General features: G+C 33.1%; 1 protein-coding gene across 1 annotated transcript in view; it reads left to right on the plus strand.

The window, feature by feature from the left end:
* The window catches only part of RNF213 (ring finger protein 213), a 167,639-nt gene that overhangs the window by 39,694 nt on the left and 107,210 nt on the right, over positions 1 to 20,735 (plus strand). The window contains 6 exon segments of the mRNA XM_074260355.1: positions 757 to 956; positions 8,644 to 8,930; positions 10,764 to 11,005; positions 12,453 to 12,662; positions 15,615 to 15,834; positions 16,252 to 16,307. Coding sequence (XP_074116456.1) covers positions 757 to 956; positions 8,644 to 8,930; positions 10,764 to 11,005; positions 12,453 to 12,662; positions 15,615 to 15,834; positions 16,252 to 16,307 — 1,215 coding nt within the window.

Below are 20,735 nucleotides of genomic sequence, written 5' to 3' on the forward strand. Positions count from 1 at the left end.
CGTAACCTTACATTCCTATTCCTTTATGAGGGATGGAGGGAAGAAGGGGGGGAAAAGATAAAATAAAAAATGTACACCAGAGAGCAAAAGAAAACCAATAAGGAAGCAAAAAATAAAAATAAAAACTGGACAGTTTTTAAAACTTTTTAAGAGTTGGAGAGGAAGAGGAGGAGGGAAATCTTTAATTTTTGTCATTAAAAATATCAACAAAAATATGATATTACTTTCTTTACACTAATATACTACATCTTGTTCAGTCATTCCTCAATTGATTTGCATCCCTTCAATTTCCAGTTCTTTACCACCAAAAGAGAGCTGCTATACACATTTTAGAACATGCAGGTTCTTTTCCTTTTTCCCTAATAATCTTTGGGAAAAGTCTTCAGTGGTATTGCTGGGTCAAAGATTTTATAACTCTTTGGGCATAATTCTGATAGGTATAAATATCTCATTTTTGTTTTAATGAGCATTTATTTAATGCTACATTAAGATTTAATATTAATATCAAATTTAAAATATTACACAAGATTATAACTAATTAAATTTGAAAATTAGATATGTTCTATCTGTGAACATATATATTACATAAATATATTTCGTATTATACTATTATAAATTGTACAAAGTAATTTCAGGGTGGAAAAACACTAAAAACTGGGGAAAGGATAGGGAAAGCTTTGTGTAGATGGTTACTTGTAAATTTTGATTTGAAGGTAGCAGGGCCTCTAATAGCAGTTTTTCATGTCATCCTTGTAGAGAACTGGGTGAACATGGATTCCTTATTGAAGGGAAAATGATGGTTTCCAAGGACCAAGTGCACAAATCCATCCCTTACAAATATTTTATTGTTCATGGCTCAACCCAGGAGTATGAATTTATATATAAAAAACCTTGTAAACCTGGGCAGCATGTCAATCGCTGTTTGTTCATAAAAGAATCATCTCTGAGATCTGGAGGTAAGTTGCCAGCTGATCTTTTTGGTCATCCCTGTGAATTACAATTCATTAATCACTTTTGGCTAGTTTTACATTTTCAACAAAATCTAAAAATTGATCTTTGCTTTCCTTTTAAAATATGGTATAGTGGATAATGTACATAATTTGGAATAAGAAATGATTTATTTTTGCATCTAGTCTCTAACACCTGTTTAACTATGGACAAATTTTTCATATGCATAATGGGAATAATGGAACCTATCCTAGCTGCCTCATAACATTCCTTTTCCTGATCCCCTTAATATTAGTGTCATTTTTTTTTTCTGAGATTAACTCATGATCATCATGTATATATCTCATCTGAACATGTTTGCATGTTGTATATCCCATTGGACTGTGAGCTTCTTGAGGCAAGGGACTATCTGTTGCCATTCTTTATTCTACCAATACCTACATACATTTGTCTAGCAAATACACACGACACTTAGTAATTGTTAGACTTGATTTGACTTGGATCATTGGTCTAGTAATTCAAATTCCATTCTCAGACACCAACTTTTAAACCAGCATTTCACTTGCCAAATTAATTTTGCTCTTGTCCTTTAATGGGCAGTAGTGAGGAAAACACAGTCTGTGCCACTTTGGTCTTCAGTTTCTTGCCCAAGATTTCATAATCATTGGCTAAACGTTTTAGGTTCCTTAGGCAGCTCTGCTTATTAGGGCAACCCTTAGTAAAAGGAATCATGAATTTTATTGGAAAGAATAGCTAATGTGAGTCATGGAACAGTTTTTGGCTTATTAAAATATTTCATTGATACCTATACTCACTCTTGTCTCAGGTCTCTGCTGTATTTATTTCATTTTTTTTTTAATTATTGCATGTCAGCCCTTGTGCTGTGCTTTTATAAACCTTTCTACTTGCTCACCTCTTGTCCCCACAATGTTTTGTCTGCTCTGCTAATGGGTTTTTGAGTATTTATCTTGTCTAAAATGACTTTTAGTGATTGAGATATTTAAAAAATTTTAAGAAAGTTTCTGGGTGATTAATAATTTTATTAGAAATGTTACCATATTATTAATAAAAGGGTCAGTGACATTCAAATGCCATAAACTCTCATGGTACCCACTTAATGCTTATATGAGCTTGGAAGGGAGCATGTAACTAGTAAACAGACACATGACAAGGCTAAATACTCAGATATTAGTTATTTGGAATATAGAAATGTCTAAAATTCTAAGCCAAATAGCTCAAATTTTATACCTGCATATTACTATAGTAGTTCTGATGTGCTCTAGTAAAAGTCTAAATGTTCTACTTAGTTGTGTTTATACTGAGCATCTAATATGATTGTAGAAATCTGCTGTTAAAAAAAAAAATCAGACATAGCTATACAGTAAAGGAGTTAATGCTTCTCTAACTTCATTTCAATTCCAGGCAAAAGTTATATAGAAAGTCAATAAGCCAGATTTAAAGTCAGCCAGGTAGGATATTTTCCATTCAAAAGAAAAATCCAATTGAGTCAGGATAATCCTACCTCAACCCATGCCAAGTTTTGCTCTTTGAACCTTTCCCATGTGACCTTTACCTGCATTTGGTACTCTTTGAGGATAAAGGATGAGAAAAAGAAGAAGAAACAGCATGGATGTCAAGCCCATAGCATTGTTGGCATAATAGATCATTGACTTGCAGTCTTGATATCAGACTCAGAACAATATCAATTACAGTACCATAGAGTCCCAAATAGCAAATTTCATAAGCAAAGCTTTGGGTATATTTAGCTCTCAGAGGTCACAGATCCTTATTAACAAGCAATGACAGTATTCTCACATTGATAACAGTAAGAGTTTCATCATGAAAAATAACAATTTATCTTGGTAATGGTAAGTAGATGATTTTTCATTCTTAGTTTCAACATTACACAAATGATTTTTGCCTTAAGATATCTAATAACAAACAAACAAAAGATTTGGGATATGATGTGTAGATATAATAATCCTAATTTAACAGAGAAAGGTTGTCTATGGTAAAACGTGTTTAATTTATTAACTTTTCACATGTACATAAATATAGAAAACTGTTTTCAGAATGCTTTTTAAATAATGTGAATGAATATATTTAAGGTGTTAAGTAGTTTGCATGCATTTCAGCCATGCTCTACATATAGATTTAGTCTCTAATACTAGTAAATCAGATTTCCTATTACGGTAACATAAAATGGCTTATAAGTTAAACTCTCCACTAAGATATTATTGGTTTTTTTTTCATTCTTGAAGAAGTCTGTGACTGTTAATTGACTATTGAAATCCTGTTCATTAAAACATTAAAAAAAGGTTCCTGACTTTAGTCAAACAGTTTAATAGATTCACATCTTTGCTTCACAAGCTTCTCTAACTTTGGTCTAATTATTCTGTCTGATCATTTTGAAAAAAATAAGATGCTTCAGGAACTAATAAATAAATATGACAAGTTCAAACACTAATATAACTCTTGCTTAGGTCATGGAATAATGACAACAAATTCAGGTCAAAAAAGCAAGGTCTTTTCCACTTGTAACTTATTACAGTGATTCAGATATCTTAGTATTAATCTAATTACTAATATCTAATAACTAACATATCCAGTATTGAAATGTCAAGCTACCACGTTTGGCTGCCCTTATAAGAGAAATTTGCTTTCAGAGTTAGAAGCAGGGACATGGTTATAACAGCATCAGAAATAGTCTTGAAGACCCACACCACTATAAGTAGCCTAGCATATGGAACCAAGTAGACAGATTTTTTGTATGGAAAAATGAAGTAAGAAAGGCCAACCCTTCCAAAGGGGATCTCTCTATTTATTTGCATGGGCAGATCTTCTCTAGCCTTAGGCTTTATGGCTTTCACTGAACTGCTGACTGCAGACATTTTTTTTTTTTTTCTTTCTAACACCTATTTAAGGTTGGCCCAAGGACACAATAAATATAAGAATGAAATTCAAAAAGAATATTAAGGATTCCAAAAGAACTTCTTCTTCAAATAGTAAAATCTCACTAAGCACAGTAAGACTGGACACACTGTTATTAATATCAATAAAGTTATTACAGTAATCCAAGCTTACAAATAAAATTTGTCAGACCTTTTAAAAAAAAACCAGAAAAGTGTTTTACTTAAACATGTACACAGAAGTTTTTTTTTTACTTAAACATTCCTTCTTAAAAATACTTGTTTCTTAAAAACAGCTTAAAATTTACCCTGATAAAAATGCTGTCTATCTAATATCTAATTTTTATTCTCAAGTCTCTTAACAATTTGAAAAAAGCTTGACTAACCATTTAATAATAGAAATCTGTTATGTTGCCTGAAAAAGTTTTCCAAATTAAGTCATACTTAATTTCCGAAATCTGGAAAGTTAACACTTAACAACTTACAAATCAGAAGTTTTATTTCTCTCATATCTTTCGTCAGTATTTATTAAAACAGCTTTTACAATGGTAATACACATTTTAAATAAATTATTGAAATCTAAGTGATTGCATTTAAGGCTGTGATAGAAAAATATTGATCAAAGGCTCTTGAAAGATAAAAATCTAATTTTTGCATTTTTAGACACATTGCCTTGGCATCAGATATATTGGATGACATTCCCTTAGATTTAATTTAAATATAATATACAAACTTTAGCTGTGAGATCCAATTAAGCCTGAATTCAGCTTAATTTTGGAGATCCTCCCTTTCCCTCCCCTTCTCCCAAAATCCATTTTGTCAAGTGGCTTTCAGTGACTCATTAATTTAATAAATTTCACTTGAAATGGCAGTTTGCTCACTAAAAATCAAAGGTAAACTTTCTCTCATTAGCCCTTGGAAGCTTTGAATGGATTAAATAGCCTTGTTGTCTTTTATTTACATAATGCTTGATCTAATTTCTTTATCAGCTTGAAGCTAGTGCTAATGTCCCCAAAAAAAAAAAAAAAAAAACAAAAAAAAACTACTATTATAATACTGTTTATTTTTACTCAGAGGGAAATCCCTTCTCTGATTTCACTTCCAAATATGTAAACTCAAAATCAAAAGACAAGAGAACTCTTTAATATTAAAATTATTCCTTTTTAAACATTATAGTATAGGGAAGTCTCACTTTGCTTTTTCAGTTCCATACATCTAGCAAATGCAGTCCATTATTTTAATGATTCCCTCAGAGATGAAAACATGAACATATGGAAAATATAAGCAGATGGAAAACATACAGAAATCAAAGTTGAGTTAAAAATTGCTTCACTTGCTCTTTCTCTCTTTCTTCCATTTCCTACTCTGTTTACAGAAGAATTTTTAAATTTTTTTTTTTTTTTTAACTTTAAGTGTCATTCAATCTTTCATTTAGATTTCGCTATCTGCAAAGTTGTTTCCCAAGATTGGTAGTTTTTACAAGAGTTGGTACCCTCACAATTTGCCTTTTCATCTAGCCTTCTTCAACAGAACCAGGGTTCTTAATGAAACTTTTCCTGTAAGAAATTTTGGGCCATGCCATCTTATTTTAGGATTGAAATGCCCAGACTTCAGATTTAAAGGGTTCCCAGGTGCCATCTCACATCTCTTCGAGGTCATCCCTCAAAAGCTCAATTTAAAAACAAGACTTCTTTTCAAAGCCATCTTTGGCAGTTATATTTGCTACACAAAATCCTTCCCCATGTCCCATTCAAGGGAATCCTCTGCTGGTGAGAGTGAAAGATTAGAAAGCTGCAGCTTAAACACTTAAAAAAGGCAATATATTGACTTATTTAGTGAAAATAATTATTGGTAAAAAGGAAATTCATATCAGCCACAATTCTCACAAAAGCTTCCACCTGTAGAGATATTCTTCATGTGGGCCCAATGCATAGGGGAGATTTTTGTTAATAATCTGAAGTGCAGAGCCCCAGTCCCTTCATCTGGTTGCCATGTTGTGACATTAAAAAATATCAGAGATAGTTTTTGGGTTATTAATCATTTAATTTATAATGCTAGTATATTATTAATAAAAAGGTCAGTGACATTCTTGAGTGTCAAAGACCCCTCATGGAACTCACTCAGTATTTACATTTCTTTTCAGTTTGCAATTGCAACTTTGCAGTTGCAATCAACTCAGGTTAACAAGTAATGAGAGATAATGAGAGTTGGGCCTATTTCAGTGAGGGTTAGGGGACATGACTAATCAGAGTTCCTTAGATTTAAAAATTTTTATTATCTTTAAAATATTATATATTCATTGTTTCTTATAGTAGAATAATCTTTTATTACGTTCATGTACCATAGCTTGTTTAAGCATTCCTCAATCAGTGGACATATACTTTATTTCTAGTTATTTCCTACTTCAAAAAATGCTGCTATAAAATTTTTTCTGCCCACATTTTAAAAGGAAATATTTGGGCAAAAAAACTCTTCATATTTTTTTTATCATTTTGGTTATTATACAATAGTGTTGGGTACCATTTTCAGCCTTTGAGACATAGAGTTCATGCTCTCTCCCATATATTACTTGCCTACTTCTTTCATCCTTTTTTATTAAGAGCTGAATTTGATCAAGGACTGGGATTGATTTCAATTTCATTTTTAATTAATTAATTAGTTAATTAATTATATTAATTTTTACAAAAATTTTATGCATAGGTAATTTTCCAGCATTGACAGTTGCAAAACCTTTTGTTTCAGCTTTCCCCCTCTTTCTCTCCATCCCTTCCCTCAAATGGCAGGTTGACCAATACATGTTAAATATGTTAAAGTAGAAGTTAAATACAATATATCTATACATGTCCAAACAGTTATTTTGCTGTACAAAAAGAATCGGACTTTGAAACAGTGTAAAATTAGCCTGTGAAGGAAATAAAAAATGTAGGCAGACAAAAATATAGAGATTGGGAATTCTATGTAATGGTTCATAGTCAACTCCCAGAGTTCTTTCGCTGAGTGTAGCTGGTTCAGTTCATTACTGCTCTATTGGAACTGATTTGGTTCATCTCATTGTTGGAGAGGGCCTCGTCCATCAGAATTGATCATCATATCATATTGTTGAAGTTTGATTTCAATTTCAATCTCAGTCCTACCTCATACATTAACTACTTCTGAGACTCTGGGCAAGTAATTTCACTTCTTTGAACCACAGTTCTTCTACAAAATGAACACAAGGTTGTTGTGATAATCAAATAAGTTAATGTAGAAAATTCTTTGTAAACCTTAAAGCATTATAAAAAATATATTTATAATTCTCTTCTACTATTTTCTTTCTATATTCCTCTCTCCTTTTCTTTCCCTTCTTTCCTATCAGTTTTCTTACTCTGCCTCCTTTTTAGCTTTCTCTAAAATTATAATTCTTAGAATAAAGGGCTATCTTATATGCTTATGTCATTTTCACTGCTAGTTGGTTGCATAGCTTTTTCTGTTGAGAATGTCTCAGAGATAGAGTTGAATGAGCTGCCCACTGCCCTTGCCTCCTTAAAAAATGTTTTTAGGCCTAAGATATCTCAGAGCAATCATTATATAGACATTTAGAGATAGCTTTTATACCCCTAGTAAGTGCTACTTCCTAAGCAGAAGTTATTGTTCTGGGGTTGATTTATTAATTGCCCTGGTACGGAACAAGAGACAAACCTGTATACATGTTGGTAATACTACTGGTGATTATTTAAGCTATTGGTAATGGCCTTGTGAAGGAACATTCTGCTGTCTCAGGTTATGCCAGTCTAGGGACATTTATCCTTCTGATATCGTTATATTTATTAGACAGCTTCCCTTGCTTTTTTAGGTCACCAAATTTTTTTCATTGCTTCCTTCCTTATGAGGTTTGAAGTAGGGTGTTTAGGAGGAGAAAGCAGCTAAAAAATAGAGAGAAAGAAATATAATCTCCATTAAGGACCATGAAAACTATCAGGTTCATTTTTCTAATGTTTGTCAGTGCTTTTTTACTGTCAGTGTGGTTTAGTCTGCTTATATATGAGGATCAAATAATCCCAAAGAATTTTGCAAGCTTTAAAGTACTATATAAATTTTAACTGATTGTTATGAGAATCCAAATTTACTTAAGTTCACAGTATATATTTGTTTATTATTTATCTTGAGCAGAGATTTAAATTTTCTGCTAGAAAGGGGTAAATAGTAAGAGAAAGGAAAAAAAAAAGCCTTTTCTATGATGTGAAGAAGGAACAAAAGTCATCTCAGGGTTATACTGTGTGTGTGTGGGGGGGTGTATGGGTGTGTGTATGGTTTTTTGTTTTTTTTTTATTGAATTTGTGAGTACTTTGTTATAGAACGTTCACTTAAGGAAGGTCCAATCTCACTTTCTCTATAATTGATAATCATAGAGTGCGATTGTTGTTTATGTGATTAAGTCTTCCCGATTTAAATAACAGTTTTCTATTCACTATATCTTGTATTTGCAAGACATTAATGTGAAAGTGATTATCTAGCTCTTTTTTTGAGAATTGACCAATATATTTGTAAGCATGTATTATTCAGACTTTGTGTGTTCTGTAATACTTTGTGTTCTATAATCGTATATTCTATGAATTTGATGGGACAGTTTCAAGTTTAAATTGTTTATAAAAGAGTTTCAAAAATACATATGAATAAAATGAGATTTTTAAAGATTCCTGACAACACTAAAGTCACGGGAAGCTTATCTAGTCCTCCACATCTGGTCAGATTGCTCTGAATTATGTACATTTACCACTATTCTTTTTTTTTTTTTTTTAACTCTCAGAATGGCATCAGTATGATGATATAATTTGTATGAAGCCCCATAAGAACCTGATAACAAAGATGAAGGATTTTTTCACAGATGACAACACAACAAAAGTGGTAAAAGGAAAGTTCATTGCGGCCAAAATTATGCTGGAGAATATCTTCAGTATCCTCAGCTCCTGGAACACCATTAATTTAAACAGTTTTTTCAGCCAGTTTTCTCAGTTTTATTTTGTGGTCAAGCAACCAATGGTTTATGAAGACCAGTCAAAGAAGTGGACGTCTTTAGGCTATGGAGAAAAAGAGGTATTCAGTTATATAGATTTTCAGTTTCTAGATTAAAAGTATAAGCTTTATTCTTAGTGAAGGAGAGGAGTGCCAGTTCCCTCCCATCTGCCACCACCTGATATTTCATTCTTTTTTTTCTCTTTCACATGCCCTGCTTGAAGTAGTAGAGCATAGGATACTTCCTTCTCCATCCTCAGCTTTGGTTTCTGCTTCTTGCCTTTTCCAGGGCCAATTGTGCTCAGACAAGATTCTCAGGAATGTGAAAAGAGAACCCTCTATACTGTTCTTTCTGTTATTACAATGATGGTTTAATCTGTGCCTTGAATGAAAGCACACTGAATCTGAGATGAGACTTTTATTTGCCTAATAAGTGGAATATTATCGTTATGGGTGAATTTTGTCTTTCCTTACAGATTCTAAAAGTTGTGGTTGGATAAAGATTAACTAGCATTCAGGGTCAGATCAAGTGTAAGAAACATTTTATTTCCTGTCTCTTTTCCTAGTTATCACTTGCAGTGAAAACCCTTGGAAAACCTTATAGTCACACACATTTTCTAGGGGCAGAAAGGAAGAAGAAAAGTTCTTAGGCTGCCTTGCAGTAAAGGCAAGAAAGAAATCTAGTACGACACAAAAGGTGATGGTAATAGAGAAAAAAGAAAAACTGGCAAGGCATTTTGTAGGGCCTATTACAATACTGAGACAGGAGTATTGTTAGTGCTGAAGTGGACTTTTCACTCATCTAATAGAGCTCTTATTGTCTATTTCTGAAAACTGAAATAAGGAATAGGGAAGCAACTTTCCCAAGGTCACAAAAGTGGCAAATAGCAAAACTAGCACTGGGACCCCAGAGTTTTCTGATTCCAATTCTGAGACCAAAGAGTAACCAAGGAGCCAGAATGAACATATGTCTTGCTCACTCTCAAGGGCACTGGTAGGAGCATTGCTCATAGGCTTCAGCTCCTCACTTTCTTTATTCCTCTCAACTTCTTCCCCAAGCTATGGGAGCCACCCACCAAATGTAGTGAAGAGTAAGATAAATACTTGATTGGGTTGAGTGTTCCTAGTGGTGGATAAAAATATATTTTCCATTCAAAACTTTAACATGGTATTTGATCTTGAACAAATCAATCCCTGAGCCTTAGTTTCTTCCTTATTAAGTTAGATTACATGATCTCTAAAATTTCTTTCAGATCTTATGACCCATGACCTTGCAGCAGATTGATTTGAGCCCTAAGTCAACTTAACTCTAGCATCACTTTACCTAGATAGAACATGGCTTGGTCTGTTTGTTGTATCCCTACTTACTCATTAGTAGGCGAGTAGAATCCATAAAGAGAAATAATGCCTCAATTTGGTACCAGAGTAAGACATTATCTCCTCTGGGGTTGCTTAATAGCTTCTATTATTACAAGGGCTACCATTTCTCCTCCTGCTATCCCTGAGACTTAAGGATGATTAATTAGCTTGTAGGGAAGGAGAGTGTAAAGAAAGGGAAAGATAAGGGCAGCATTAAGAAGGTGTACCATCCCTGGAATGGCATGTTTTATTTTTTATTTTATTTTTTTTTGTTGAGACAGTTGGGGTTAATGACTTACTCAGTGTCACACAGTTAGGAAATATAAAGTGCCTGAATTCAGATTTGAATTCAGGTCCTCCTGACTTCAGGGCTGGTGCTCTTTCCATTGTGCCACATAGCTGCCCCCAAATGGCATGTTTTAAAGGATCTGTTATTCAACTAATTGCAAAAGTGAACTTGGGATTCTCATCTTACTCAAGAAGCACTGTAATACAATTAACTTCAAAGGAAAGTACTGATTAATATTCTTGTTATCTTTCCTTTAATGAAATTAGATGAAGCAGGAATTGTGGGACAAGCTGAAATCATCATTTTTGGGCAAGAACAGTGATGATTCTTTTTGGCCATTGAAAAATAAATTGAAGATGGGAGTAATTATCCTCATGTTAGCTGAAATCTATACCTTTCCTGCCTCAGAAGAAGATCTCATCTCACTTTGTAAACTTCTTTGTTTGGACTCGAGTTCCAGAACTGATCTTTGTCAAGAACTAAAGGACATTCCAGAGACAAATCTGAAGTATGTAATATATACATGTATGTGAACTTTGTGTGAATGGTCATCTGCCTGAAAAGCTTTGCCAGAAGTACCTTTTCTCTTGAAATGAAGATTTATTATTCCTTTAGTCTACCTTTCCTTTTTCAGTGATACAGCTTTGATTCTTAATAGATAGCTTGCCCTCTTCATAGCATTTTTTGAAAGCATACTTGATTTTATGGGGAATTAAGCATAACCTTCTGTAAGAAACATGGTTAGCCAAAGCCAGCTGTTCTAGTTTATCTGTTTAGGCAGTTTTAGAAAACCTAGTTAAACAAGAGTATATTTGGAAAATAGTGCACATACCAGTATACTTAGGAGTATGCTTATAATATGAGTTTCTACAAGGATTTTGACATGTTACATTTTCTACTTTATGCTATTCTAAGATTTTAGTTTGAAACCTATGGTAGCTTATTTTTTACTTAAACCAAAGGGATATAATGGGTTGGAAATACCTACTGAATAGGACTTCTTAACATAGGGTCTGTGAACTTGGATGGGAAATCAATGACATTTTTGTTTTCACTAACTGTAAAGATACCAAAATCCAAAATAGCTTTAGAAAGAAATTTAATGGGTCATTTGGTAGATGACAGGAATCCAGAATGGTTTACTATCTATTGAGTAGAGTCTTGCCAATGATACATAAAATATTTTTACACATATACTTTGGCCTTTCTACATGCTGTAGTCTACTATAAAGCTGAGAATGGTTTTGATAACTCCTATTTAAGAGATGTGAAAACTTCCCTTCTTCCTCTTTTACAACAAATCTATAAAATATTATATTATTGCAGTTTTATAATTTTTAAAGTTTGCTTAATATAAATCTTACCTAGTGTATATAGGATGGTAAGTATATCATTTGCTTAGTAGACTTTTTTTTTTTTTTTTTTTTTTTTTTTTGCTTATATACTCACTAAGCTTGAAACTTCTTGAAATTGCAAAGAATTCAGAGGGTTTTATTGAAAGGCAACTTTCGTGATTCCCAACTGGCTTGGAGTTTGGCCAGATTACATGTTTAACATGCGGTAATTCCTAATGACAAAAGAGCACTGTTGCAAACAAAAAAAGTTTTGGGAACTATTTGACTTAAGTAACTAGATACAAGTACTGATGATAAAGCTATGAAAAGAGAAACTCTTATTAATCTGGTTTGCACTGAGTAGCTAGGCAGAACATACATTTTCATCAATTTTTCATACATACACATATTACATGCTTTAGATTCTTGACTTTGGTTAAATCACAAGTTTTAATAGGCTTCCTGACCTTTAAAATAAAGGGGTTGTACTAGATGATCCCCGATGTTTCTTCAATCTTTCAATCTGTGGAACTAAGTAACAATTCTTTTTTGAGGAAAAAGTGTTGGATATATCTGTGGTTTTTTGCTACTCTTACTTACTCTGGGATGCTTTTTTTTCAGTATTAGCTTGAAAAAGCACCTTGTAAATATGTGCCAAAAGTGTATTGAAAAAGAAATTTTCTGTTGGGTGTGGATTCTCCCTGTGTTGCACCATTTTGTGGAATTTGTTGATCTACGAAAGGATATCCGAATCCAGCCTCAGAGCACTTGGGCTGGTCTTGAGAGCCTCCCCTTCTATCAATTTCAGAAGATGCCAGGATCATATAAAGCGTAAGTTATATGTTAATGTTTTCCAGAAAGTGGTTTTCAAAGTATGATCTGTGCTCCATTGATTGCTCAAGATAATATAGCACAAGTATTGATGCTTATATGATATAATTAACTGTTTTCATTTTAACATGTACTAATAATTTATTTGTAAAATAAATACAAATATTTGTTACTATCTTGTTAACTTTAATATATACATGGATAGGGATCAGACCTGTGATCTTATTGACATAGGGTACTTCTCAGATGAGGAAATACTATCAATGAACTTTCTCTGCAACTGATAGTTTCGCGAGTTGCCTACGCTATTATGAATTTAATGACTTAGCCAAAGTCATACAACTGTATTAATTTTATCATTGGAAGCTGGACTTGAAACCAAGTCTTTATGGCTCCAGGGCTAGTTATCTATTCACTATGCCATATTGCCTTAAATATGTATATGCACAGCTAAGTCACATAGCTAGGAAATTTGTCTGAGGCTGGATTTGAACTCAGGTCCTCTTGACTTCAGGGTCAGTACTCTATCCACTGTGCCATCTTAGCTGCCTCTTATGCAAATATATCTTTATAGTTTAAAAAATACATTCATCTAAAAAATTAAAATACATAACAGAAGCTTGTAGTTTATTATTTTTTTTTCTTGTTCTTGTGATCATGATAACTGTCCAAAGAAGAATTTAAATAATTTAGACGTCACTCCACTGATGATGTATTAAAAACATCATTTGGGATTTGGGTGCTTTGTTTTTTATTTTCCTATGATGGCAAGGAAGAAACAATGGTCAATGGAATTTAGAGTGTCTTGGTGTTTCATTTGCATTATGTATTTATATTATTTCATTGCATATGGTGCCTTTAAATATAGTGTAGTATCCCTGTTTATCTCTTTTATCTATGTCCATTTTTACTGTTTCTACTCTCTCCTTAAAAACTTCAAAAAAAATTTTAGTTCTCATTGAATTCTAGTTGTATAATGAATAGTTAATAGATTTATTGTGTTTAATTTACGGATCTGAAAAATATGCTTAAATTATATAACTAAAAATTTTCCTTCTTTCATCTCGATGTCCTTTTAACCTTGGATCTCAACTGACATTTATGAGTAGGCTTTCCTAGGAAATTTTTAATTACTGTATAAATATACTAGAGGTTTATTATAGCAGATATTTTCAGGTCTTTTTTGTTGGACCACAAAGGACTAGAAGGAGTTTTAGAGATTGTCTAGACCAATCCCCTTCAATTATTTGTTTATTACAATTATTTATATTGTACTAATAACTGTTTTAGATTGTATTAACTCTTACTGTTTTACTGACAAAGATTCCTCTTCCTTGTTGGAGCCAGCACAACAAATAGGCTAGTGGCAGTTAAAAATAAGGAAACAGGGTTGCTAATAATGCAATAGAGTCATTTATTGAGAGAAATCATGTTGTTTATATATCTTAAAACTGTGTTACTGTGAAAAACATTCTCCTGTAACCAACCATGGTCTGTTTTCTGTGATCTAACTCTCTGAAGCATGTTGTTAATTTCTAGGGACTCAATCTTATTTAAAGTTCACAATGCCCCAGTAATTTTGCCAGGGCCTTATGTTTTCTCATGATTTCAAGCTTAAATGCCTTCTTGATTAAGAGGAGAGGAATATCCCAGTTATTGAAATTTTCACCTTCCTGGGACTTTTCTACAGTTCCTGTACTAATATTTCTTTAAATGTTATTAGATTGTTCTTGGTTTTCTTTCCTAGTATCTTATATACCCAAGTTACCTCCTGTTGTTTCTTATATTTCCTTTTGTTAATCCTTAATAGAAATAACTTTGTGATCCTAGTAATTAATTTGCCCTTTTTGTCTATTTCCTCATCTTTAAAATCAAGAATATTTTGAAGTTTCTTCACTAAGCTGCCTTGAATCTTTTTTTTTCCTGAGATACTTTAGTGTTCAGTTCTCTTCTTTCTGAGTTTTTTGACCTTTTAATTTTTTTTATTCCCTTTAAAATTTTGTTGTCTAGTTGATTCCCCTTTTAGTTTTTTCTATATGTCTTCTTGCTGGTTAAAATTCTTTGATTTTAAAGCACCTAACTAAATACATTATTTTGCTAATTTCACATAATCAAAAGTATTTATTATGTCTATAATATGCCAAGGAGTCTGCTAAGAAATTGAGGGTCCAAAGATAAATATAAAAATATAAATAGTTTCTCCTTTCAAGGAGCAATGTGGAGAATATATAAGAACTTAAAACTTGTATAGTGTAAGAAGTGAGTGAACTGAGTTTTGAAGGAGCCTGAAGATTCTATGAAGTAGAATTTAGGAAGGTAGTATATTACAATCCCAGCTGTAAGGGCATGAATGAGGAAGATGGAGTTTTTGGTGTTAGGAACAGAAAAACAAAAAGGACGGTTTGATTGGACTATGGGATCAGAGAAGGTAAATTATATAATAAGACAGGAAAGGTAGGTCAGGGCCAGGTTGTAAAGGATTTTAAAAGCCAGAGTTGTTTATAATTGGTCCTACAGACAATAAGGAACGTTTGTAGGTTCTTGAGCCAGTGAAGTGATATTATTAGATACAATTTGAGTAACTGTGTGGAGGATAAGTAAGAGAGAAGAGAGACTAGATTCAAGGAAATCATTTAAGAAACTATTCATTTGAGAGGTAGTTGGAATGATAGCCATAGAAAGATAGAGAAGGAAACCCTTTGCCAGAGATTTTGTGAAAGTAGAAATTCCCAAACTTGGCATTCTGATGCGATAGATGAGTCAGAGAGGAGAGATTGGTAAAGCAGAGGAAAGTGTTGAAAATGGCCCCAAATTTGATAACCTGAGTGTCTAGAAAAGTCATGATACCCTGTGACAAAAGAGAAAATAAAAATAGAAGTGAGTTTTGGGGGACTAATAACAAATAGTGTTTGTAGTATTATCTTAAAGTCTATTCTGTTTTCACTTGCATAGGAAGAAACTACTTGAATACATGAAAGAAAAAAAATATTTGCTGGCAGTAGATCAAAACTTATTTCGGTCTTGGTTCTGCTTGATACCTCTGAGTTGCTTGGTTGACTATTTGGATAATTCAGTGGAATACTTAACTAATTTTCCTGCCAGCATATTGGACTGTCTTCAAGGAATTTACTACCGGCTTGAGGAAATCAACATTTCTTATACATTTCATGAGGTTTGTAATTTGAATTGGTTTGATATTGTCTTAGTAAATAACAGTACATTTAGAATTATGAGATTTACTCAGTGGTGTTTTGGTCTGACCTCCTCATTTTATAGATAAGAAAACTGAAAGCCAGAGTGATTAAATTGACTTACTTAGGGTTACAGAGATAATTTTATTATGGAAGTTTATGTAATTCATAGTAATCCATTTTCAATTAAGAACATTGAGAAAATAAAACCAAAATTTATTTTCTTCTTTAATAGAAATAATGTTAATAATTCAGAATTCTTTTTAAATTTGTATGTTCAAAAATCCTCAATATTTTTCATGATAGTTGATGTTTTTTCAAGTTAAATTTCCATAAAGCAACTAATCTAAGCATATTTTTATCATGTTTTTCTTTATTTTTTTACATCATCACCACAGGATTTAGAGAATCTTTTCAAAAAGCTCTTGAACCTCCTAAACGCAAACCAGGACAAGTAAGTAAAGAAGCAGTCAGTATTAGCAATGATAATAATAATAACAATAACTAATATTTATGTAGTATTTTATGGTTTGCAAACATAATTTTGTATGTTAATAAATGTTTGATTTTTATAACAACTTTTGGGGATAGTTACTATTATTATCCATTTTACAGAGGAAGAAACTGAGGCATAGAGAGGTTGAGTGATTTGTCTAGGTTCTCATGGCTAATAAGTTTCAGAGGAAAGATTTGAACTTAGGTCTTTCTGACTCTTAAGTTCCTTACTCTATCTAATGAGCCATTTAAAAATTTGTTCCTTTTCTTTTACTCTTATGATTCCAAATGTTTCTGGTGAGCCTGTATGTCTTTAATTTGTCCCAGTATTAATCTTTTTTTTCCCCAAAATATAATCTTACTCCCTAATTTGGCTTCAGTACCAAAACAACCTATTATGTTGCTAGTAGTATTCTGTTGATTTTGTTTCTTATTTTTATCAAAGAGCCTAAACAAAGCATATTACATGGAAGTTTTTACTTTTTAAGGATAAAACTGATTAACAAAGAACTGGGGAATGTATTATTTTTTTAATCTCCAATATTATGGTATTCTGGATCATCCCCAGCTTCTTGATTTTTTTTTCTTAGGACTTAGGACTTAAAATGACTTTGGAGAAGAGGATGAGGCTGATGGTGTTAAGCATGTCTGCCTCATGTCCAATTCAGATTCAAATCAAGATATCCTCTTTGTTACGTCATTGGTCCTTTTTGAGAACAAAGGACTAATAATAACAGCAAGCATTTTGAGTGAAATTTCTAGACAGAGAGATGGATTTCCAGAGTATGTGTTGTGAAATGTATTTCTTAGATGTATGCCCCACTACCAATAAGTTGTGAGAATTGAGGATAAGAAATCCCCTCTGGTCCATGTTGCAGGTTCCTTGCAAAAGAATTCACAAACCCTGATATCTATGTGGATTAAAAAAACAGCTTGCTAAGAAGACAGCTTTCTTAGTGGGCAGGGTCCTGTTTGGGAATTAGCAAAGTTGTGTTTACACTGAAAAGAAAATATCTTCATCAGTGGGCCAAGACCAGAAAGCTAAGTAGCTCCTGATTATGAATTAGTAAAGGTGGTTAAGAAAACAGTATGCTTCTTAACAGGCAAAATCCTGTTAAGACTTCTTCAAAGATGTCTAGGCATACAGCCCTAAATATATTTGGGCTGCTTTGATCTTTGGTCCTGAATTAGGGGCCTATCACCTGATGAATCTGAGAGACTGATTTTTAATTCAATTCAATTCAATTCAAAATTGAATAAGATTACTTATCTTGGGAGTTTTCCTTAGACACAAGGGTGTGTTCCTCCTAGAAGAGAGTTTGAGACCCCAAATCACCTTTCCCCCACAGATTAAAGGGAACACAATTCACATCAGGGCCTCTCCAACCCTTCTCCTCAAAAGATCTCAGTTTATGTCACTACTATTATGTTGTAGATTTGAGCTTACTTTCCCCATGGATGCTATGTGTAGTTGTGGGAAGAATGAACTGGGTTCTTAGAAGAATATTTAATACTGACTGTCTTCACCATGTTATCTGAGAGTAATAGTAACTGCTTTCTAGAGAAAGTCAATTCAAGCACAAGTTTGGAAACACTGCTGTTTCTTCTTCTTCTTCTTCATTGTCTTTACATGTGTGTATTTAGAATAGATATTTTTTCAAAAATGTTCTGTACAGTTGTTCTTGTTCTTGTTTTGTTTTTGTTGTTTTTTTTTGCTAAGGCAATTAGGGTTAACTGACTTGCTCAGGGTCACACAGCTAGGAAGTGGTAAGTATCAGGCCAAATTTGAACTCAGGTCAGGGCTAGTGCTCTATCCATTACACCAACTATCTCCTCCTCATTTTTTATTTATTGAAATATAGCTCTGAAAAGAGGAGCTTAAAAAAAAAAAAGCATTGTGTTTTAAATGGAGCTACTTGAATGTGCCTTTAAACCCAAATTCCTGGCCTTCATTGAATAAGCAGTGAATCATTAAAGTACAGACTAAGCTTCTATGGCTCATTGTTTAGGTTTAGACTGAATATAAATAACAGTTTTCTGTTATGTGCAGCAACTTGAGAGTTTTCCCCTCTCACATTGTTAACTTTGTGATGGTAAATTTAGCCATCTTATGTCTCAATTTTTACCTAGCTTTTAATCATTGAATGGACCTGGTCTCAGACACACTAAGACTTTAATTTTGAAAAGTCAAGGCTACCCACTACATCCTTTTCCATTACTACCAGACTTTTGATCTTTGTCTTGCCACTGGACTTTGATGATTTTGGAGAAAAATGAAGAAAATGATGACTGCATAGGTTTTCCTTGCTTATATGTGTGTGGCATGCAAAGATCCTAATCCAAAATTGACTACTCAAAGGCCTTTCTAGGTACAAACAGAAAAGTTTCTTTATTTCAATTCTTGCGAGAAGTAGAGCAGTCCCTTCACCAGAAAGTCTGAAACAGGAAAAGCCAATTTTACAATAGTAAGGAACATAAGTTATATAATCAAGAGTTTACAGAAATTATTTGCCCACCTATCTGTTAATCTTTATTGGCAAACTAGACCTTTATTCCTTAATTTGTCTTTGGAATACTGATGGGCTTTTGTGGTAACAGGGTCTTGGTTGAGCAATAAATGTTTTTGAAATGTTATTAAGAAAAAGGAGGGGGTCTGTTTTTCTTCAAAGGTTTAATAATTAATTAAGCCAGAGGGGTTAAAGGTATCTAAGGAGATTTACTTAGAGGTAAGTCAGAGGGATTAAAAGTTTCTAAAATAACTCGGTTTATTTTACTTCAGATTTTTTTTTTTTTCATATATATATATATATATATATATATATATATATATATATATATATATATATATACATATATATATATTTTATAATATTATCCCTTGTATTCATTTTTCCAAATTACCCCCCCTCCCTCTATTCCCTCCCCCCGACGACAGGCAATACCATACATTTTACATGTGTTACAATATAGTCTAGGTACAATACATGTGTGTGAATATCATTTTCTTGTTGCACAATAAACATTAGAATCCGAAGGTACATGCAACCTGGGCAGACAGATATTAGTGCTAACAATTTACATTCCCCTCCCAGTGTTTCTTCTCTGGGTGTAGCTACCTCTGTCCATCATTGATCAACTGGAAGTGAGTTGGATCTTCTTTATGTTGAAGATTTCCACTTCCATCAGAATACATCCTCATACAGTATTGTTGTTGAAGTGTACAGTGATCTTCTGGTTCTGCTCATCTCACTCAGCATCAGTTGATTTAAGTCTCTCCAGGCCTCTCTGTATTCCTCCTGCTGGTCATTTCTTACAGAGCAATAATATTCCATAACCTTCATATACCACAATTTACCCAACCATTCTCCAACTGATGGACATCCATTCATCTTCCAGTTTCTAGCTACAACAAAAAGAGCTGCCACAAACATTTTGGCACATATATGTTTCTTTCCGCTCTTTAGTATTTCTTTGGGATATAATCCCAGTAGTAGCGCTGCTGGGTCAAAGGGTATGCACAGTTTGATAACTTTTTGGGCATAATTCCAGATTGCTCTCCAGAATGGCTGGATTCTTTCACAACTCCACCAGCAATGTATTAGTGTCCCAATTTCCCCACATCCCCTCCAACATTTGTCATTATTTGTTCCTGTCATCTTAGCCAATCTGACAGGTGTGTAGTGGTATCTCAGAGTGGTCTTAATTTGCATTTCTCTGATCAGTAGTGATTTGGAACACTCTTTCATGTGAGTGGAAATAGTTTTAATTTCTTCCTCTGAGAATTGTCTGTTCATATCCTTTGACCATTTATCAATTGGAGAATGGTTTGGTTTCCTATAAATTAGGGTCAGTTCTCTATATATTTTGGAAATGAGACCTTTGTCAGAACCTTTGTTTTTAAAAATATTTTCCCAATTTGTTACTTCCCTTCTAATCTTGTTTGCATTAGTATTATTTGTACAGAAACTTTTTAGTTTGATGTAATCAAAATCTTCTATTTTGTGATCAATAATGATCTCTAGTTCTCCTCTGGTCATAAATTCCTTCCTCCTCCACAAGTCTGAGAGGTAGATTATCCTCTGTTCCTCTAATCTATTTATTATCTCCCTCTTTATGCCTAAATCATGGACCCATTTTGATCTTATTTTGGTATATGGTGTTAAGTGTGGATCCATATCTAATTTCTGCCATACTAATTTCCAGTTTTCCCAACAGTTTTTTCCGAATAATGAATTTTTATCCCTAATGTTGGAATCTTTGGGTTTGTCAAAGATTAGATTGCTATAGATGTACCCTTTTTTGTCCTTTGTATCTAATCTGTTCCACTGATCTACCGGTCTATTTCTTAGCCAATACCAAATGGTTTTGGTGACTGCTGCTATATAAT

This window comes from Sminthopsis crassicaudata, chromosome 4 (genome assembly GCF_048593235.1).
Source record: "Sminthopsis crassicaudata isolate SCR6 chromosome 4, ASM4859323v1, whole genome shotgun sequence".
Taxonomy (NCBI): domain Eukaryota; kingdom Metazoa; phylum Chordata; class Mammalia; order Dasyuromorphia; family Dasyuridae; genus Sminthopsis; species Sminthopsis crassicaudata.